This window comes from Vipera ursinii, assembly GCF_947247035.1.
Source record: "Vipera ursinii genome assembly, chromosome: 1".
In the NCBI taxonomy this organism is placed as follows: Eukaryota; Metazoa; Chordata; class Lepidosauria; order Squamata; family Viperidae; genus Vipera; species Vipera ursinii.
This window is the reverse complement of record NC_139512.1, coordinates 782037-804766: the sequence shown is the minus strand read 5'-3', so window position 1 is coordinate 804766 and position 22730 is coordinate 782037. Positions and strand designations below refer to the sequence as shown.

At 41.5% G+C, this 22730-nt stretch overlaps 1 protein-coding gene across 1 annotated transcript in view; it reads right to left on the bottom strand.

Annotated features, from left to right (window-relative positions):
- Positions 1 to 3210: 3210 nt before the first annotated feature.
- Positions 3211 to 22730, bottom strand: part of IL12RB1 (interleukin 12 receptor subunit beta 1) — a gene marked incomplete at its 5' end in the record, with an annotated part of 29196 nt that continues 9676 nt past the window's right edge. Inside the window, 11 exons of the mRNA XM_083366185.1 lie at positions 3211 to 3740; positions 5451 to 5535; positions 6802 to 6898; positions 6984 to 7127; positions 7301 to 7456; positions 10386 to 10487; positions 11940 to 12104; positions 14112 to 14367; positions 15005 to 15087; positions 15319 to 15432; positions 20225 to 20273. Coding sequence (XP_083222311.1) covers positions 3303 to 3740; positions 5451 to 5535; positions 6802 to 6898; positions 6984 to 7127; positions 7301 to 7456; positions 10386 to 10487; positions 11940 to 12104; positions 14112 to 14367; positions 15005 to 15087; positions 15319 to 15432; positions 20225 to 20273 — 1689 coding nt within the window. The 3' untranslated portion in view covers positions 3211 to 3302. The remainder of the gene's footprint in view (positions 3741 to 5450; positions 5536 to 6801; positions 6899 to 6983; positions 7128 to 7300; positions 7457 to 10385; positions 10488 to 11939; positions 12105 to 14111; positions 14368 to 15004; positions 15088 to 15318; positions 15433 to 20224; positions 20274 to 22730) is intronic.

The window sequence follows — 22730 nt, the reverse complement described above, 5'->3', positions numbered from 1 at the left end:
GGTCATGTGATCAAAATTCAGACACTTGGCAATTGAGGCAATTGAGCATTTATGATGGTTGCAGTGTCCCAGGGTCACGTCATCCCCTTTTTGACCTTCTGACAAGCAAATTCGGTGGGGAAGCCAGTTTCACTTAACCACAGTTTGATTAATTTAACAACTACGATGATTCACTTAACAACTGTGGCAAGAAAGCTCGTAAAATGGGGTAAACTCACTTAACAAATGTTTCACTTAGCAACAGAAATTTTATGCTCAATTGTAGTCATAAGTCGAGAAGTACCTGTATTAACTGCTGCTGATGAATCTGCTAATATCTGCTGTAAACATTTATAATGGAAAAAAATGTAAATCTCTTAATGATATACAGTACATGTATGCTGTTCCAGTTTTTGATACTGTTTACCTTTTCTGGCTCCTAAAAATATACTTCAAAACAATCTCAAACACTGTAAATATCAAAAAGTATAATTTGTTCTGCTTTCCACACTCCAAGGGATTTAGTATACTTTGTCAGGGAAACAATTCTGAATAAAGCTGGATTCTATGCTTTCAGAACTGAGGGAAAGAACCATTGCTGCTGTTGGAAGAATCCTAGCCATATCCTGAAATTAGCTTGGAGGCTAAATTAAACATGTAATAGAAAGGCCAACTCTGTCATTAAGCTGACTGAAGTAGTAATTTTGGGCAGCAGACTAGAAAGATCAATGGATTGGAACTATTATTTCGGAAGTAGCTTCTTAAGCAGCCACTTTACAGCCCACCTTCTTTGTATGAACTCAGAGCACCATATATAATATCCCATCCTCCACTTGATCCTCTCAAAAAGACCGTAAGATAGACAATTGAGAGAGAATTCTATGGCAAGATATTGATTTGACCATGTAGTCTCCCAACTAAAGCCCATCACACCAGCTTACCATGTTGTTTATCTTCTGAGTCAGCCTTCCATAAGCATTATTTTAAGAGGATTCATGATGATGCCTATAGGGCTACCAGCCATCTGGAGGATGACTGACAGTGCAATTGCCATTAGGAAAGAGGACCAGAAGGAGCACCAGAAAGTACCAAAATCTCCTCCTGCATCACAGGGCCACCTCCTCCTAACTCACATGAAGGACTTCTTGGTTTACCTCAGTTAAATATTTGTAGACCACTCCAGCGTTCAAAATCAGACCTTATAACTTGAGCCCTAGCTATCCATTTTCCCTTCCTTTACTTCTTTGCTGCCAAAGAGTTTGGGAGATTTGACAAACTTGCCTACAGTATTTTGTGTCCTTGAGTAGACCTAAGAAAGGCATTGCTACTACATCCACTTTAGCTCCTTAAAGACTGTTTGACCAAGAATAGTAACCTTGCATAGAAAATTTAAAAGCTCTATTAGTCAAGGAGCGGATAAATGGACATATATGGCAATGCTGTAATCCTTACATTTAAATGTACGTTAGGATATTTAAATTTAGTAGCTGGGACAGTGGGGTTGTACAATGAGTCAGAACACAGAGTTACAACTGATTGGTCGGAGAGAGCTGGCTCCTGCACGAGGCAATCTAAGCTGTGATTGGTCGCTATGGGTGCAAAGGGAGAGCTTCCTTCTTTCCCACCTTTTTGTCCTCTGTGTGTTCTGTAGTTTAGCCCATGATGTTCCTGCTGTGTTGATTTACCTGATGATGCTCCTGTTTGTCTGACGATCTGTCAACCGTCCAACTTGCGAACTTGAATTCAAGGAATCTTCAATGCTTTGCAGTGCCATAAAAGATAAACTCAAGTACACATCTTGGAAATGAAGAAGCTCAACCAGCTCTGGTTTTCCCGTACGAAAATCTTCCTAGTTAGCAAAAGCTTCCCTTAACCCCCACCCACCGGGTGTTCACATTGCCCAATCATATATCTTGGTTTGTTATGAGAATGGTCCACTTCTCTGCCAGACACCTGCAATAGTGAACTCGGCATTCTTGGACAGCTTCTTAGACTCCTGTTTTCTCTCAAGCTTCCTACCCCTCCCCTATGTTTCTATGGCACATTGAGTAGTGATAGAAGGTAGCAGGCATCTTAGCAATTCAACCCTGCCAATAACCTTGCATAGAAAATTTAAAAGCTCTATTAGCCAAGGAGCAGATAAATGGACATATATGGCAATGCTGTAATCTTTACATTTAAATGTATGTTAAGATATTTAATTTAGTAGCTGGGACAGTGGGGTTGTACAATGAGTCAGAGCACACAGTTATAACTGATTGATTGGAGAGAGCTGGCTCCTGCAAGAGGCAATCTAAGCTGTGTTTGGTTGCTGTGGGTGCAAAGGGGGAGTTTCCTTGTTTCCCGCCTTTTTCCCTCTGTGTGTTCTGTAATTTACCCGATGATGTTCCTTGCTGTGTTGATTTACCTGATGATGCTCCTGTTTGCCTACCTAGTTTGCTGTACAGATAGCTGTAAAATATATTTATCTACATAAAACTGCAAGTGCGTGTCAATGTGTCTGACTCCATTTGGATACCAGCTGTGCAATTGCCTGACAATGTAGGAATGAAACTGCATTAACTGCAGAGCTTGGAAGAGGGACAAGTGAAGATCAGTAGAAGGCTGGGACCTTCTGTACGTTATAGGTTCATGATGTTTCTTCACTAGCAGTTTCTACAGAAATAGTTCTGTAGAGTTTAAAAGGCTAGGAATGTGTGATTTAAAAAAAAAGGCTGAGGACAGCACTCAATTTTCAAGTCATGTGTGAATGATTGCATTTGAGAAATTTCCTGGGACAAAAACAAGACTAGGGCCAGACCAAAACAAACTTAAATTCAGTCAAACAAAATTGAAATTCAATTCTTTGAACACAATTAATGGGTTACTCCACTTTTATCATATAAAATGTACAATTCAGTGGGAACTTTCAAATGAATGCCACATCATTTGAGGGGGGGGGGGACACTCAAGTTATGCCCCTTTGATGGATAGTTTTTCCCAGCCTTGTGGCCCAGAATGCTAGAAAAAGAACCCGATGTTAGATACTGAATCTAGTGAGGTTTATCAGTTGAAGCTATCTCTACCACATGATGTATGTGGTCCACTATTGCCAGCTTTCCAACTAGCAATAACTGTCCAAGATCTCAAGTAAAGAAAACTATGCGGCACTACATCAATACAATCCAACAAATATTATCTTCTTGAAAAGTATGCTGTGCCTCTGGGCTATGGTGTCTTTCCTCAGAGAGTTTTTGTAGAAGCTGTCTGCCATTTATTTCCTTTTTTTTTGGATTTGCTGTCTGCAAGATAGTAAGATGTTTTCTAGAAGCTCAAAAACAGATCTAGGTTGAAGCACCATCACTGCATGGAATGTCAAAGCCCTCACCTGCGTTCTTAATCACCACCAGTTTATCAAACAGTTTGAAGGAGAGTGGAACTTGGGACACACACATGTCATTTTGGTCTCCAGCCTCAGTATTGTTCAGGAAGAGATGTGGACCATCACCAGTGCTTTCTTCATGGGAAACATCCACAAAATCTTCAGATTCTTCCACAGGACTCAAAAATCTTTGCCCCTTATATTCAGAAAGTAGGATTTCATCAGAGACTACCTCATCCTCCTTGGGAGAATGTTCCTCTTCTTTTCCTTTGACAAATCCCAAGAAGTCCATTGTTGTATCAGTAACTAACTCCTCTTTGTCAGATGAAGGTTCTACAACCAGGGGTTCCATGGGGCTGTTGGATTCCATTGGTTCCATAAAACCTAATTTTACCTGGGCCTGAAAAACATTAAGAAAATGATTGTCTGGGGTTGGATTCATCTCAAACTATGTTTTGTTTAATCATAGTTTATTGAATCAATGACAATTAGGAGAGGTCTGCTGCACCCTGGGATAAGACAAACAATTTACAAGCTACAGTAGATATGATTACACAAATCAATGTTCCAAAAAGGAATACTTCATTAAGCATAATGTGGAAGACGAGGCTCTACAGATTTCTATTAAGTTGCTTTAAGATGAAGGGTGGTCAGGTTTTAAGGAACTGGTGTTTTTTTTTTACCAAATTAGGGTGTTTTCCCATCTTATCCAATATTGTGTGCTCTGAGTGGCAATTCTGCTCTATTTTGGCCATCTGGAAATGCTAGCAGAGGTTAAGTCGTCTTTCTAACTTAATTGGAAGGAAACCTGCACTGCTATATATTAGTGCTGGCTGAGGAATTCTGGGAGTTGAAGTCCACACAAGTTGCAAGGTTGAGAAACACTGATCTACAGAGTATAAGACCGGAGCACAAATCTAGGCCAAAGAGATACTCTTGCAGGACAAAAGATCTTCAAAAAAAGATTCATCCTACAGACCCAAAGTGCTCTAATGTCAACCATTTGATAGCTGTGCTTCTGGTATATTCAAAGAAGTGTCCTTCTCCCATTTTACAGGTAGTCCTCAACTTATGACCATAATTGAACCCAAAATTTAGGTTGTTAAGTGAGAAATTAGTTAAGTGAGTTTTACCCCATTTTATGATTTTTCTTTTGTTAAGTGAATCACTGCAGTTGTTAAATTAGTAATGGTTGTTAAGTGGATCTGGCTTCTCCATTGGCTTTGCTTGTCAGAAGATCGTAAAAGGGTATCACATGACCCTGAGGCACTGCAATTGTTATAAATATGAACCACTTGTCAAGCATCCGAGTGTAAGTCACATGACCATAGGGATGCTGCAATGTTCACAAGTGTGAAAAATGGTCATAAGTCCCATTTTTTCAGTGCCATTGTAACTTTGAACGGTCACTAAATGAACTGTTGTAAGTCGAGGACTGCCTGTATGCCTTTCTGTGAGCTGCTGAAGTACCTTTTATTTTTAGTTTCTCAGTCTCAAATACAGCTCTCCGGTGATCAGGAGACCATCTGCGATTGCTATCTCCTACTGATAAAACATGCAGTGGTCCTCATTCAATAAATGAAGAACTCACAATAATATGATGTAGAACAGACATGTCAAACACAAGGCCCAGGGGCCGGATCCGGCCCGCGAAGTGGTTTCATGCGGCCCGCGAATCCATCCTGGAAACAGTGAGGGAACGGCCCCCACTGCCTTGGCCCTGGCCCAGAGACCCTCAGATCTGTCCCACTCCTGCCCAGGCCCCCATAGGCACCATTGATGCAAACAATGTAGAGCTGGCCACGCCCACCCAGTAGGCCATACGCACTCTAGCCATGCCCACCCAGTAGGGCACGCCCACCCTGGCCACACCCACCTGGCCCCTTGAGGGCAACTGCAATGCTGATGCGGCCCTCAATGAAATCGAGTTTGACACCCCTGATGTAGAACATGGGTGTCAAACTTTCCACATCACATGATGTGTCGCGATGTATCACGACTTTTTTCGGATTGCTGGAGCTGGGGTGGGTGTGGCCTCCACATGATGGAAGTGGCCCACAGGCCAGCAATTTGACACCCCAAATATAGAACATCTTCACTTGAAGCTCACCTGGTCTGCTTCTGCTTTGGTGTGGAACTTCACAGCTTCTGTATTAGCAGGATCTGGCAATGCTGAGCACAATACATTTTTCATTCTGGAACAGATGTTAGAACAATGGTTTGGGAAGCAGAAGTGGGAGTGGGGAAGATGCTTAACTCTTGGAAGGGCAGGAAAGGCTCAAGATACAGATGTGGTTCATTTGCTTATCTCCAGTTTTAAAAAAGTTTATGCAATTGCAAATCAGGTTAAGCCAGGACCTACAACCAGGTCCTATAGAACTCTTCTACATACTGTAGGAACATAGTAGATTCACTTATAATGCTAAATCATCATGTCCAATTAAAAGCAGACAATAATATGTCTTGGCATTATGTGCAAACTAGGTCATTGAACTTTAGTACATCTCATCGCCCTGAAAGATAGGCTGGTAGTATGATCTCCCATGTTACAGATATGGGATGCTATTGGTGCTGCAAGACAATGCCTTTGCTAGAATTTCTATCAGAGCTGGGATAACAAGTGACAATTCCCCAGCTCATGTTCTCAGCTGCTTTACTGAATCAACTCGCTGAAGCCACATAGTGGATGATTAATTAGGTGACTGTCCAGGGAGATAACAGTTGCTCATGGCAGCTGCTTAGGAGTTTATTTTATGTTTCCTAACCACAATTTTTTAAGGTAATTTCAACATAAAATATTGCCTTATTATACCAATCAGTTTACGTAGCCCATGCCATCTAATTCAGTTTACAAATTAATATTCATCAAGGAAAATAGAATTTATTAAATCTGGAGCCCCTTTCTTGTACAATAGGTGCTGGAATACTATGCAAAGAGTATTGTGAATGTCATAAAAAGTGTTACACACCTCGAACACAATTGAGCTCAAGCTTTTTGTTGCTAAGTGAGAGAATGGTTAAGTGAGTTTTGTCCCATTGTGTGATATTTTTTTTGGTCACAGTTGTTAAGTGAATCACTACAGTTGTTAAACTAGTAACACAGTTGTTAAGTGAATCTGTCTTGCTTGTCAGAGAGCTGCAAAAGTTGATCACGTGACCCCCCCCCCAGGACACAGCAACCATCATAAATACAGTATGAGTCAGTTGCCAAGTGTCCAAATTTTGAACACGTGACCATGGGGATGCAGCAATGGTCATAAATGTGAAAAATGGTCATAAGTCATTTTTTTCTGCACCATTTTAACTTTGAATGGTCACTAAATGAACTATTGTAAATCCAGGATTGTCTCCCTTCATCATCGTTATTTGGCCAGTCTATGGACAAAACTTCCTAGGTGTTAAAGCAGGCTCTTCTCTGCTGCCCTTGAAATAGTTATTGCACATGGCTTCATCATAGTTACCTTTTTTGGACAAGGTAGAAGATGATGGTGACAACAAGGATGCCTCCAAAAATCCCTAAAAATAGAAAGCTAAGCACCAGCGGCAGCTGCTTGAGACCTAGAAAGGAAGAAAAACCGCAAGAAGCTATTGCTACTGTTGGAATTTCAGAAAGAGAACTCAGAGGGAAGAGAAGCTATTATACCTGGAGCTTTGGTAAGAAATCTATAAAAAGCTTTGCAGTTGTCTTTGCTGTTTGCCGTAGAGACCCAGATGCCGACAAGATAGACAGTGTCAGGTTCTAAGTCCTGAATCGTATACCATGTTTGTGACACGTTGACGTCATAATCTGAACAGGAACAAGACAGTAGTCAGAGCCCTTTGGTTGGCACTTTCCACAACAGCATCACAGCAGCAACCAAATCCTTGGCCCAAATTCCAGTGGGTAATCTTGCCAGGATACTACCTTTGTCTTCCAAATTGTATGAACCCAAGACACAAAGGTCAGAACCCCATACTCACATGCGATGTTACTGTATTGCTCCTTTTGATAACATATGACATATTTCTTCAGTACGCCTGGGCAATCAGAGAGGGATCTGGGAGGCTTCCACTGGATGACAGCAGAATTTGCTGTTTGGTTACTCACATTTACATGGATGGCATCTTCAAGAGAAGCTGCAGATCAAAGAGGACAGTTATCAGATTATTGGCTCTTGAGGATCTATAAATTCCATAGATTTCTTCCATCTTTGGGACGATGGTCAGGTTCTCGCATCACTTCCTTGAGAAGATGAATATGGAGTTAAGGATAAGTTGCAGTCAATTGTTGACCAGGAACCAAAGATGGGTAGTCTAGGCCAAGGTTTTGAAATGTTCTCAGGCTTCATTAAATGTTGACTTTAAAAATAAATAAATCTCAGAGCCCCTGGTTGAAGCTCTGGTGACAAACAATTTGCTATGTTCAAATGAACATTATATGTGTGTGTTTGCCTGTCAAGTTCTTGCACAATGCTAGACTTCTGCAGAATACTGTTTGAAAAACCTTACTTTATTCCTGAAAGGTTGAAATACTGATCATTGGCTCTCATAGAAGCTATCATTCTTTCTTCTTTTCTGGAAAGCCTAAACTTCTCTCTTTCCATTCCATGCATTATTACAGCCAATATTATAATGACTTTCCAAACTTACTGTATAACAATTTGTTTAACAACAATTCATTTAATGACTGCATTGCTTAGTGATGGAAGTCAAGGATAATCTCATATTAAGCATTGATTTACAGAAACCACCTGTTGGGTATTACACAAGATAAAATATAAATTTCTGTTGCCACGGGGGAGGGCATATTCTTTATTCTTTATTTAATTTTTATCCTGCCATTATTACTTTATAAGTAACTCAAGGTGGTAAACGTATGTACTCCTTCCTCCTCCGATTTTCCTCTCAACAAGAACTCCATGACGTTTTGGGGTGAGATGAGAGAGAGAGAAAAACAGGCTGAAGTTTACCCAGCTGGCTTTTAAGCCTAAGGCAGGACTAGAACGCACAGTCTCCTGGTTTCTAGGCCAGTACCTCAACCATTACACCCAACTGGTTCTCTTTGTTAAATAAATACAGTGAAATATTGTAGGTTGTGAAAATGCTCGTGCATTTATCTACAGGTAGTACTCGACTTAACACAGCTCATTTACTGACCATTCAAAGTTACAACAACACTGAAAAAATGACTTATGACCGTTTTTCACACCTACATCCCCACGGTCATTTGATCTACACTCAGATGCTTGACAACGGACTCATATTTATAACAGTTACGGTGTCCTGTAACTGTGACCACCTTTTGTGACCTTCCGAGGGTCGCAAAGTCAATGGGGAAGACAGATTCACTTCACAGCCATGTTACTGACTTAACTGTGGCAAGAGAGGTTGTAAAATGGGCAAAACTCACTTAACTAATGTCTCGCCTAGCAACAGAAATCTGGGGCTCAATTGTGGTCGTAGGTTGAGGACTACCTGTATTTAGTCATCTTTGATAACCCCTACAATAGGTTATCTTACAGTAGTTTCAAGATAATGGGCCTTTCACATGACCTGCTAACCACAGGTCTGAGATGCTCTGTTATCTGTTTTTGAGGCATGCGATGCAACCTCCTCCCCAGGATGCCACAGAAGCAGTCTAAATTGGCACTTGGCTGGAAAACCTGAATCACTGCTTCTGTCTCAAATTAATGTACTGAAAGTTTCCTGCTGCTTCTGCTTACTTGGGAGGGGATCTGTTGGGGTAGTTCTGGATGCTGCTAGCTCTGGCCACTTGCTGCCAGCACTGCCATTCCCTTGCAATCCTTCCTGAGCTGGAATATTTGGGAGCTGGGGTGAAATCAACAAAAGTTTTCCCTATTAGCTAAAGGGAAGTGAAGACTGGTAAACCTCTCTAGTCTTCTAGTCCAACCCCCAGCTCAAGGCACAAGCCTTATACCATCCCAGTCACATAGTTGTCCAGTCTATTTTTGAAAAACTCCAGTGATGGATCACCCACAACCCTAGGAGGCAGGCTATTACATTGAATAATTGTTCTCACTGTCAGGAAATTTCTCCTTACTTCTAGGTTGGATCTCTCTTTGAGAAACTTCCACCCATTACTTCTTGTCCTGCCCTCTGATGCTTTGGAGAATAAGTCAAGAAGGGTGAAAGATAAGCTGGGATGGACTTCTCAGTGCACCATAAAACTCCCTCCAGCATTACCTGCACCCTTCTCTCCACCACACTGGTTTGTCACTTGTGCTGTTTGTAGAGAAGGTCCACCAGTCTTTTAGAAGTCCAATAAACCCATGTTCATAAATCGTCTGAATGACAGGTTACTGTTGCAGACCATCTCCATACCAATGATCTGTTGTTCCAGCAACTTGAAAGATGGCTAAAGGCTCCATCCCCAGATCCTGCCCCAGACTGTCCTGATTGGAAGCTGTTAGAGATGTTTCCACCCACCCATCCACTAACTGGTTAGTGACATGGGGCAGGAGGGAAAACTAAGAGAATCATATTATTCTGTCAAATCAAGAACCATATTATTCTGATCAATCACTGAAGTAATGCACTTTAACACTGTTCTGAGAAAGAGCTGATGGGTGACAAAGTGTTTCAGATTTTAAACATTTGAAGTTGTGGTGATAGTGTCAGCTTAAAAGGAAACATACTTCATTAAGCAGTTTATTTAATAACGACTAAGTGGTTTCACTCATGACTTGGGGATGAGATGAAGACAGTGTTGTGGACCAAGGGGAAGACTGGGTTTAGCAAGATAAGATTGTGCGATGATAAATTGCAAGTTGAGTTGAGTCTAAGAACTTCAAGGTGCTTGAGGCAGAAATGTTAAGGTTGTCAATTTAAAAGTGCAACTATTCTATCCTTATCTACCTGAGTTTTTTTCTGATAAGTACAAAGATAGAAGAAATTAAGCCGAAGTTCATCAAAAGACAATATCAACTGGTCTATTGGCAAACATTTTTTGGATATTTCTGTCCAAATATGAAGTATCCATTTTTAACTATTGATGGGTCTGACTGATGGGACAAGCAGAGATGGCAAGACACCACAACATACTCACCATTTCTATGAAAAAGGTACCTATATCCAAAAGTTTTCCACTTGTCTGTGAAGTAATATTTGTACACTGCAAAGCGGTAACACCTGTTGGACTCCATTTTCCCTGGAATTTAGAAGCAAAAATCACAGATTTTATGATCATAACCTTAGCAGATACCTGCTGGATTAGACCAAAACTTTCTTTTACACAGCATCATATTTCTAACAATAGAGCTAGATGTTTCTAGAAGTCCTGTGAATAAACATCCCAGATTGTTTTCCCTCCAACATCTGGTATCAAGCTAGACTGACTCCATAAATGTTTATTTCAATTAGCTCTTGCTAATAATATCCATTTTCCCATCCCATCAATTTCTCTAATTCTCTTTTGAAGTCAATAACCATCCCTACAGCTTCATCCTAGAGGCCTAAACAAATATATTGTGTAAACAAGTGCTTCATTACAGCTGTCCTGAAGCCCCTTCACAACTTCTTTGGAGGATCCTGAAGCCTACAGTCCATTCAACTATGATATAAAGAACCCATGCATAGAAAGAAGAGCAGTGGTTCAAATTACTACCTTTCCCCTTCTTTAGCCTATATTGCACTAGTTGTGTATTTCCAGGATGGCACTATTGACAAAATACGACCCGGCTTGATGTAAATTGTGCTAATATGTCAACCATATTATTGTGCTAATATGTCAACCATATGTCAGAATGAGGTGGCTGGATGGAGTCACTGAAGCAGTAGGCGTGAGCTTAAATGGACTCCAGAAGATGGTAGAGGACAGGAAGGCCTGGAGGAACGTTGTCCATAGGGTCGCGATGGGTCAGACACGACTTCGCAGCTAACAACATGTCAACCCACTGCTGAGTCAACCTTGAGCCACTAGGAAAGAGCAGTATTGCAGGCTGACTCTGCTCACACTGCCAGGAGTTCAATTCCTTAGATACTGACCAGGTCAGTAAAATGACGACCCAGATTGCTGAAGGCAATATGCTGACTCTGTAAACTGCTTAGAGAGGGAGTAAAGCACTGTGAAGCAGTATATAAGTCTAAGCGCTATTGCTAGTTGACAGATGCACCATGCAAAATAGTCATTTTATAGCATGTTTCAACCAGTCTTTCTGCCCCTGTTTTATTGGTTTAAATTAACGGTAAAGTTATTTGCTAATCTCTTCCAGTGAAGTACCACCTTTTTCAAACTCCTTCCTCACCCAAGCATAGCTCCAGCTAGAGATACATTAGGGCAGGGGTCTTCAAACTTGGTCCTTTTATGACTTGCGGTCTTCAATTCCCAGAATTCCTTAGCCAGTCACGCTGGCTGAGGAATTCTGGGAGTTGAAGTCCACAAGTCATAAAAGGGCCAAGTTTGAAGATGCCTGCACTAGGGCAAATCTGGTGGGGATAAAATTAGAAAGCAACCCATCTACAAAGAGCATCTGTAGAGCATTTCTCTTTGATCCTGCTGCTTCTGCCAAGCGAGCTATGCACTTTGAGAGTTTCTCTGATGGAAAGAGTGATATTCTAGTGGAGGAACCTGGGTGGGCCTAGGAAGAGGTTTCAGTGTTACCTGTAACCAGGTAACTGTCCTTAGAATCCATGCAGTCCTCCTTAGGCAAGGTTTCTCCAAGAGGCTGAACTTCAAAGCAAAAGAGAACAAAGTCGTCGTCCATCTTCCACTTCAGAGTAAAATGCCTTCCAGACAGACTGACGTTCAGAAAATTGGGACCTAGGACTGTAGAATCATAGTGTTAGAAATTAACATTACGGCTACCTAGAGCTGGCTGGAGAATTCTGGGAACTGAAGTCTACACATTCTAAAAATTGTTAAGGTTGGGCAACATTACCCTATTCAATGTATGAGCCTTGTGTACGTAGCATCTCTGATAGAGGTGTGCCCTACTTTTTCTGAAATCTCATAAAAGAAGGGCCATGGGGCAACCACCTTCTATTGCAATAAAAGATATTGGAGATATGTTTACAATATGCCACTGTTGTTGCCATAGAATATGCTCAAACCTGAGTTTTTACACATAATTCACTTCTTGATTTTTTTTTTATACCTAGATTCACTTTTTGTCTTCTGCCAATTTCATTTTAGGTCTCTGTATTCTGATATTTCATTTCCTGAAGCTCCTCAATAAAGCAGGATTGTAAAACAGATGAAAGCCATTCAGAGCAAGTTGCCATCACCCTTATGTTCCAACTGGTAAGCCTTGGTGGAATAGTTCACCAGGATCTTGGGAATTTCTCCAAAAGCTCTCAGATATCAATTGGATACATCAGATGTCTGGGACAGACTGTTTAAATATGTAGTTCCATCTTTCCTGTAAAGATTGGTAACACTGATCAGTTCAGTGGCAATCAGAGAGTCACCTGACAGAGAGATGTTCCAGAGAAATTCTTCTAGGACGGACTATGTTGGTCAATTTATATCACTTGAAATATAAAGGCAAGATTGATAGTGGAAGAGAATTCCCATACAAAATGAGATTACTAGAAGATGGTTGCTCTGATGGATTGGGTTTGCAAAGGGGAAAGTGGTGTGATGGACTATAGTGAAGCAGCAGTTTCCCAGGAAGGAGGGAGCACACTCCAAGAGACAACACAGCCTGGAAATGGATTAGAGAAAGAGGAAGATATTTAAGATAGCTGCTCCGTAGAATCTCCCAGGATATATCCATTAGCATTACAGTACAGATAGTCCTTGATTTACAACAGTTTATTTAGTGACCATTAGAAGTTACAATGACACTGAAAAAAGTAGCAGCAGTACAGTAGTAGTAGTAGTAGTAGTAGTAATTAAGTTGGAAGGGACCTTGGAGGTCATCTAGTCCAACCCCCTCCTGAGGCAGGAAACCCTATACCATTTCAGACAAATGGCTGTCCAGTCTCTTCTTAAAAACTTCCAGTGTTGGGGCATTCACAGCTTCTGGAGGCAGGTTGTTCCACTGATTAATTGTTCTAACTGTCAGGAAGTTTCTCCTTAGTTCTAGGTTGCTTCTCTCCTTGATTAGTTTCCATCCGTTGCTTCTTGTCCTGCCTTCAGGTGCTTTGGAGAATAGCTTGACTCTCTCTTCTTTGTGGCAGCCCCTGAGATATCAGAGTGAGGTTTTTCACACAACCGTTGCTATTGTGTAGTGGGTCCGACGCAAGAGAGACGCCAGCCGGTGTGTGAGTTCAGCTCTTTATTGGAAGGGGAAGTGAACTGAGGAATGAGGGCTACCTGGCCTCCTTATATACCTGGCCAGGTAAGCTAACAGCCAATGGGGTTGGCCCTAGGTTTCCCGCCGAAACTGTCCAGGAGGGCTGTTGCTATGCAGATGCCTGCATACATAACAGTTGCAGCATCCTTATGGCCATGTGATCAGAATTCAGAGACTTGGCAACTGGCTCATGTTTATGATGCTTGAAGTGTCCTGGGGTCATGTGATCACTGTTTGCAACCTCTGACAAGCAAAGTCAATGGGGAAGCCAGATTCACTTAACAACCGTGTTACTAACTGCCGTGATTCACTTAACTATGGCAAGAAAGGTTGTAAAATGGGGCAAGACTCACTTTCTCACTTAGCAACATAAATTTGGGGCTCAGTTGTGGTTGTAAGTCAAGGATTCCCTGTAGTATGCAGTAGGTTTAGTCTGGCAAAATTCTGTCTCTATTGTGTAAGCAAATAAAGAACTGAACTTTGGCTTATTCTATGTTGCTCTCGAGCTGGGCCTGACCGTTGCTTTGCATACCAACCTGCATTTTGTTCTGGTGGTAGCTTAAAGGAATAAGCTGGAGAATGTCCCACTTTGTTAAATGCCACCAGCGAAATGTTATATTCAGCTGCAGAAAGAGCAGTGTAGTACGAAGTTGTAGCATCTATGGTTGTAGCATTTACGGTTGTAGCATCTACGGTAATGATGTACTTTTTCGAGCCAAAAAGGCACTGCTTGCAGGCCAGCATGACAAAAGTGAGATTATAGCTCACTTCCCCTTGCTCCATAGGAGGTCTCTGCAAAAATACAAAAGAGAGGATAGAAAGCATTTCCCAAGCCACCAGCTAATGCTTCCATTTGTACCTTTCTTGTCTGGGGAAATACCTTTTGGGCATTCTATGGTTTCAAACCATTAGGTAGCAGTATCCAATCTTGGCTAGGTGATGTGTGCATGACAGATCTAAAAGATCTCTAGAGACCGTGGCATCAGGCCTTATGACCCACTTACCCTCTCCCTTTTCAGATTCTTGAATTAAGGAAGGTTGTCACCTTGTAAAATTAAATGAAAGACTCTGGCTTTCTTTACAAGAACACTCTGGGCTCTACATTGGCCCTACGGACACCTTTAGCAGCTGAAAATAATGGGTGACTGAAATCCAGGAGTTTATTCAGAAATGTGTACTTCTGCCCTCCAACCTTCACCACAAGCTGAATGGTCAATCAGCCCCGAACATATAACTTTCATAACTAAAGAGCTTGAATGTTTGCACTGCATTTTCTTCTTGTCTTCTGTCTGCTTAAGAAACAATATTTTTAATGTTTTAAATGCAGGCAATCCAAATGCAGGTTGGATTAGGTTCTGAAACCAAAGGATGTTTGAATGATCGATTCCAAGCAGATGCCCTAAAGGCTGAATGAAAGCATTCCTCTTACCGCCCACTGCAGAGTCACTTTCCTCTGGCCTTCCTTTCCTAGGGACCCCACAGTATAATTTACTGAGGGACTTTTGAGGATTTCTGGAAGAAACAAAATACATCTTTTATACTCTGGAAACTTTGCTAATCTGTCCCCAAGCCCCTTTATTTGAGTCTTGTCTTCTTCCTTCCACAGTCTTAGAAGAGGAAACAAAGCAGTCAGGGACAAGTTACAAGACAACACACACACGCACACACACACACACACACACACACACACACACACACAGAGACACAGACACAGACACACACACACACAGACACAAATCTCACCAGCGGGAACAAAGAAGATTTCGCTCCAGCTGCTCCAGTAACTGCTTGAATGATCCGTTCGATACCGAACCTGCGCGTCATAAGGGATATATTTTTCCAGATGACACATGGCAACTAGACAAAAGCAAGGATACCTGGATCAGTCTTTGATTGTCTCCTAGTCAAGACAAGGCAAGCCTTTAAAGAGTCCTTTATTACTCTCCATAAGTGTTGAACAAACAGCCCTCCAGTGACTGGTAAGGCTCCATCCCACGCTACCGTGACAACAGCCCATATATTACCAGGAAAATCCACAACACAAAGTCCAGACATGAGGTAAAGGAAAGCAAAGGGCAAAAGCAGTCCACAAAGCAAGGGCAAGACCAACGGCAGTCCCCAAAGCAAGCAAAAGGCGAAAAGCAGTCCTCAAAGCAAGGCAAAAGGCATGAGTCAAAGCCAGGGGAGTGTAATCCCAAACAAACGATTGTTCCTGGCAAAGACTAACTCCTGCCGCTTCTCCTTAAACCAGGCTACTCCAGGTGTTCATTATGAGGAGGGGTGGGGTGACCTTCTCCCAAGCAATCTTGCAGCCCTTCTCTGAGCTTGCCTATGCACCACTCTCTGTGCCCTTGGATTGAGTGGTGGAGGCATCTATTCCTCATCAGAGGGGATCTGCTGCCTGTCAGCGCCACTGCCTTTCAGCATCTGATCCTCCCCTGTGTCTGTGAAGGCTGGCAGCCCTCTGTCTGGTTGACTACCACCCCCCAATGCCTGAGGGGCCTGGGACAGCATCATCCTCAGCCCCTGGCCTCTCCAAACATGCCAAGGGAGACGTCTCCTCTCTGTTGGATGGTCCCGGTTCCTCCTCCTCCTCCCCCTCCCCCTCCTCCTCCTCCTCCTCTTCCTCCTCCTCCAAACTGGGCTCTGAGGAGGCCATGACATCTCCAGACACCTAGAGCGTAGTCCCTTACTAGCAGTTAAGGAAAGTTATCTATACAACTGCTTTCTTTTGTGTCCTGCCTCCTTCACTGTAAACTATCCAGAATTTAGCTATTCAGGCATGAAGGTGGCAGGGAACCCAATTTATCACATGGATTTCATTCAGAAATATCAATGGAACAGCTGCTTCCCAGAGTCAGGGGTGTTCCATCACTAGAGGTTTTCAAAAAAAAATCAGACAAGCATTTGTCCGGGATGTTATGAGGGGATTGGATTTGAAGAGCTCTCTTCCAGCCCTATGATTCTATATCAGTTTAATGGTTTATAGCAGGGGTGGGGAACTATGGCCCTTTTATGACCTGTGGACCAACTCCCAGAATTCCTAAGCCAGCATGGCCAGCTCAGGAATTCTGGGAGTTGAAGTCCACAAGTCATATTTCCCCACCTCTGGCTTACATTATTGTATTCCATGATTCAAACACATTTTGGCAACATCGTCTTTCTCCGTGTTTCTACAGTATTCACTTCACTTCATTCCCCAGCCCTTGCATGAGGCCAGTGTAAGTCATTCTTAGCTTACTGGTGTTAAAGGGGATATTTTCCCTTAAGGGATAGCATCCAACAGTGGCCTCAACTTGTAGAGGCCTTTGTCACCTTGGAATGACAGTGACTGACAGCAAAGAAATATAATGGTGGAAGAAGACAGACCAGCAATAGGTTCTGCACATTATGCCTCTGAACAAAGCAGCACTCCCATCGGAGGAGCAAATTTTTAACAATTGTACTAGCATGATTACAATTCAGTGTGTTGCTATTAACCTATAAAATCCTGTATGACTTGGTACAGAGGTTATCTCCAAGATTTAATTCTTCATACAATGAATTGAATTCATTCAATCTATGTGGCTGCCTAACTAACAAATTGTAATAGTGGCTGACTAATGTAGAATTAAAAACCAATGCAATTCTAGCAAATAAAAAAATAAAAAGCATGATATAGTCAAGGACAGTCATTAAGTAACACCCATTACAGATAGGGTGGGACTAGCTGGGTCTTATAAGGTGGATTGAGTTGAGGGAACATGACTAGGTAAAGGTGGGCCAGAATTGATGCATCACCCCCATCCAGTCCCACCACAAGTGAAATCAATGCCATCTCAGTACTGAATCCTGGTTCTGAAATCTAACTCAAGAGAGTCTGGGTGATCATTTTATTCCAGGATCCTCTTAAGCTGACCACCTTGTCAACCACCTTTCCTAAAAAGAGAAGGTTGGAGATAGAACAAATGTTGTCCAACATCATCAGATGTAGCAATGACTTCCTGAGGATCAACAACTGATTCATTAAGAGTCAGCAGAACTGCCCTCTCCTTCAAGGATGCATTCACCATCTCCTAGATCAGGGGTAGGCAACCTCGGCTCTTTTATGACTCAAGGACTTCAACTCCCAGAATTCCTGAGTCAGCATAGCTGACTCATTAAGCTGATTCATTAAGAGTCAGCAGAACTGCCCTCTCCTTCAAGGATGCATTCACCATCTCCTAGATCAGAGGTAGGCAATAGCTGACTCAGGAATTCTGGGAGTTGAAGTCCATGAGTCATAAAAGAGCCGAGGTTGCCTACCTCTGTCCTAGATTCAACCATGCGTTCCCTGCCTAGAGGCCTTAACCAGCCAGGAGGAACATAGATTTAATTCACAGGTGACCAAACTAACAGCTTTAGGTACTCAATCCACTTCAGCAGGACTAAGGGGTTCACATTTGTCCCAGATAACAAGCAAGACTGTGCCTCAAGCAACTCGAAAGGACCCGTGCAGTCAGAATCGAAATTAGAGTGGATCTGATTGATTTTATCTGACAGATGCCTAGGCAATTCTTCACAGCAGCTCTGCAAATGTTTCTCAGACTCCTTCCCTTCCCTAAAATTGGGTCATCTGATCAGAGCCGATGGTTAGCTACCTGCAGATATGTTAAGAGCAGAAAAAAGCTATGTTTTAATTAGTCTTATTGACACAAGGTAATCCTTAAGGTTACCCTTAATAAAGGATTTTGCTCATGTTTCATCGGATTCAGTGTTTGTTCCCTTCCATCACTACTCTAAGTGTCTCTTTCTACTTCATCTCCTAGAGTTCCCTTGAAAATCAGGAGGATCTTCATGATCCGTATATAGAAAGAGTGCACATAAGCATAATCCAATTTAAGAATCCTTCATTGCATGCAGTGATTACAATAAAGTCTCAGCTGAACTGTGCACTAAAACCCTAGGAATAATTATTCTTATGTAACAGTTGTAGACATTCGCCTAGATAGAGATCCTTCACTTATTTTTTTAAATTTTTAATTATTATTTTATATTGGAGAATTAATAACTTTTATTTTTGGTGAAATCTGCAACCTGAATACAATAGGACATAACAACAACAACAATACAGTGATAATTCAGTCATAATAGAAATGAAGACAAGGGAGTGATTAAAATGAAATTCCCCGAAATCTAAAAAAAAAGAAAATTTCATGCTAAATGAATATTGAACTAGTTTCATCCTTTAACATGTTACTAAATCTAAACCTTATCAGTTGCTAGGTGTGATGACATGTATAGGATTTATTGTTTCCTTGGTTATACTGCAAATCACCAGAACACTTTTTGAGAATTCAGGGATATGTAAGTACAGTAAATAAATAGCTACATTTTTTTAGCAATAGCACTTAGATTTACAGTATATACTGCTTCATAGTGCTTTACAGCCCTCTCTAAGCGGTTTACAGCATCATTATTGCTCCCAACAATCTGGGTCCTCATTTTACCAGCCTTGGAAGGATGGAAGGCTGAGTCAACCTTGAGCCAGTCAGGACTGAACTCCTGGCAGTGAGCAGCCTGCAATACTGCGTTCTAACTACTGTGGTACCACGGCTCTTTCCTAGTGGCTCAAGGTTGACTCAGAAGTGGGTTGACATATTGGCACAATTTACATCAAGCTGGGTCATGAACATTCGTGATTTATTGCACTTAGGTCCTATTAGTCTAACATCCTATCTGCCACAATGTCCTTCAGGAAACCTTCAAATACAGCAGGAGCTTAATGTTTGCAATAAGCCATGAGAAATCCATCATCATATTCTTTGATGGTGAATGCCACTTATTTTAAAACAGTAAGAATTCAGAACAACTGGTATATTTACTTATTTATTTATTTATATTTCACATTTCTGAACTGGGTCCATCTCTCTCAAAGAGGGATTCTGGGAGGTGTACAATAAAACAGCAAAGATCAGAAGAGAAAAGAGTACGGTCATCACAAAAAAGATGTCGAAACTCTAGAAAGAGTACAGAGAAGAGCAACAAAGATGATTGGGGGACTGGAGGCTAAAACATATAGGGAACGGTTGCTGGAATTGGGTATGTGTAGTTTAACGAAGAGAAGAGTGAGGGGTGACATAATAGCAGTGTTCCAATATCTCAGGGGCTGCCACAAAGAAGAGGGAGTCAAGCTATTCTCCAAAGCACCTGAAAGCAGGACAAGAAGCAACGGATGGAAACTAGTCAAGGAGAGAAGCAACCTAGAACTAAGGAGAAACTTCCTGACAGTTAGAATAATTAACCAGTGGAACAACCTGGCTCCAGAAGCAGTGCATGCTCCAACACTGGAAGTTTTTAAGAAGGGACTGGACAGCTATTTGTCTGAAATGGCATAGGGTTTCCTGACTGAGCACGGGGTTGGACTAGATGGCCTCCAAGGTCCCTTCCAACTTTATTATTATTGTTGTTATTGCTATTATTATTAAAAATTAAAATGTTAAAAATTCTAAAATTATAAAAAAAATTAAGGAGACAAAAATAATTAAACCCAGTTAAAATTAGCTGATCAAGGCGAAGAGAGACCTCTTATCACACCAACCAGGTCCATATCTTTGGTAGTCAGCACTACTATCAAAAGCACATGATTTTTAAAATTTAAAAGTCTGAATTAGAAATGAAATCAACCTACCTATTAATTCCTTCATGGTGCGGTCATCCTTTTCAGAGCTACAATTTCCCTGCAAGCAACCCAGATAACATTCAGAATGAGGAAAAAGATGGTGATAAACCCACTAAAGCAAAAAAATACATGTTCTTCTCAGATACACAAAATGGAAAACCTGAGTTGTTTTATGTGGTAAGACTAATAAATAGGCTATGGTGAAGTTTTTTGTTTATACACATCATGTAACTTACGCCTGAGCAGGGTGAAAAATTGACTCTAGGTGGCTCCCAACAATCCATAAAAATGGTTAAAAACCTTCCCCCACCTCCTTATGGGAGACGTTGCAGCCTTAAACTTGACTGTTAGTTCAATGGAAGCAAAAGTGATTTGCTTTTAAATGGGGCTGAGAATTTTTCTTCTTCTGAGGTCTGCATTCCCTCAATAATTTGTTAGGCATTGCATAGTGGGTGGAGCTAAAGCAAGGAGTGGGTGGGGCCAGAACAGAAGTGTGTGTGTGGGGGGGGGGTGCAATCCAGGGCTGACTTTAAATTATGGTTGAGCAGGCACTGGCTTAAGGACACAACCCTTTAGGGATGCCAAAATTGAAAAGATTTCCCAAAAGAACATAATTGGAAAAAAGTGAAAAACAGTAACAATGCACTTTGTCAGCCAGCATGCCCACTCAAGGACTAAGCATAATTCCGCAGAATAGTTGCCATATGACCACAGTAGGTACTGATGTAATTAAAATGATGTAAATAGGGTGAAAATGTCTGACAAAAGAAAAAAAGTGTCCAGGGCTGAAAGCTTAAGAGTAAGGTAAAAAGGTAAAGGTTCCCCCGCACATGCGTGCTAGTTGTTTCCGACTCTAGGGGCCGGTGCTCATCTCCGTTTCAAAGCCAGAGCCAGCGCTTGTCCGAGGACGTCTCCGTGGTCATGTGGCCGGCATGACTAGATGCCAAAGGCGCACGGAACGCTGTTACCTTCCCACCGTAGTGGTCCCTATTTTTCTACTTGCATTTTTACGTGCTTTCGAACTGCTAGGTTGGCAGAAGCTGGGACGAGTAACAGGCGCTCACTCTGTTACGCAGCACTCGGGATTCGACCCGCCAAACTGCCGACCTTCAGATCGACAAGGTCAGCGTCTTAACCCACTGAGCCACCACGTCCCTTCTTAAGAGTAAAAACAAATACAAAAAAGAAAAAGGGAAGGGAAGGGAAGTGGCTTTTTGAGATGAACCCGACCATAAGGGGCACCAATATTTATTTATTTCTTAAATGTATTAATAAATGTATTGTTAAATTATTAAAATTTATTGTTAAAATTATTAAATTTATACACTGCCCATCTCACTGTTAAAGCAACTCTAGGCAGGATAATAATAAGGTAAAAAGTTAATACAAAACAAAATTAAGAGCCATCTTTTTTGGTTATCATATTGACGTATTCTTGTTGGGTTCTTTTTTATTGTTTATTTTATTGTTCTATTATTTTACTCCTGCTTACACTCTTTTCATTTCTTTCTTTTTAATTTCTTTGTACCCTGCCTTTACTATTTGTATAAATAACTGAAGGTAGCAAACATATCCAACACGCTTACCTCTTCCCATTTTCCCCACAACAAAGTGACTGGCCCAAAGTTACTCAGTCAGCTTTCATGCCTAAGGCAGAACTAGAACTCTTAGTCTCCTCTGATTGTCCCAAAGTCACATCATCATCATCAACATCATCATCATCATCATCATCATCATCATAGATTGATATGATTCATATCACTGTACCAGGAGATGCCAGAGTCGAAGAAAAAGAACTGAAAAAAATTACGAAATACTGCGACTTGGCCATTGAAACAGGGCGATTATGGGTGAAACGTGTAACAGTGATACCCATTGTCATCGGGGCACTGGGAACTATGTCCAAAAACTTTACAAAACACATCAAGAAATTGCAACTTCCTGCAATAACTCCAGCAAAGCTACAAAAAAAAACTGCATTACTTGGAACAGCTTACATTTTAAGGAGATACCTGGTTGATACCTAGGATGCTGGCAGCAACCCGTGTCAACCATTAGTGCAAGTCAATTTGAGTGTTCAGTTGACTGAGTTTCATATTTTATGAATAAAAGTTTTATAACAACAACAACAACAACAATAATAATAATAATGTTGAAAGGGACCTTGGAGGTCATCTAGTCCAACACCCTGCTCAGGCAGGAAGCCCTATACCAGGGGTAGGCAACCTTGGCTCTTTTATGATTCGTGGACTTCATGAGTCATAAAAGAGCCAAGGTTGCCTACCTCTGCCCTACACCATTTCAGACAAATGGCTGTCCAGTCTCTTCTTAAAAACTTCCAGTGTTGGAGCATTCACTGCTTCTGGAGGCAGGTTGTTTCACTGGTTAATTGTTCCAACTGTCAGGAAGTTTCTCCTTAGTTCTAGGTTGCTTCTCTCCTTGACTAGTTTCCATCCGTTGCTTCTTGTCCTGCTTTCAGATGCTTTGGAGAATAGCTTGACTCCCTCTTCTTTGT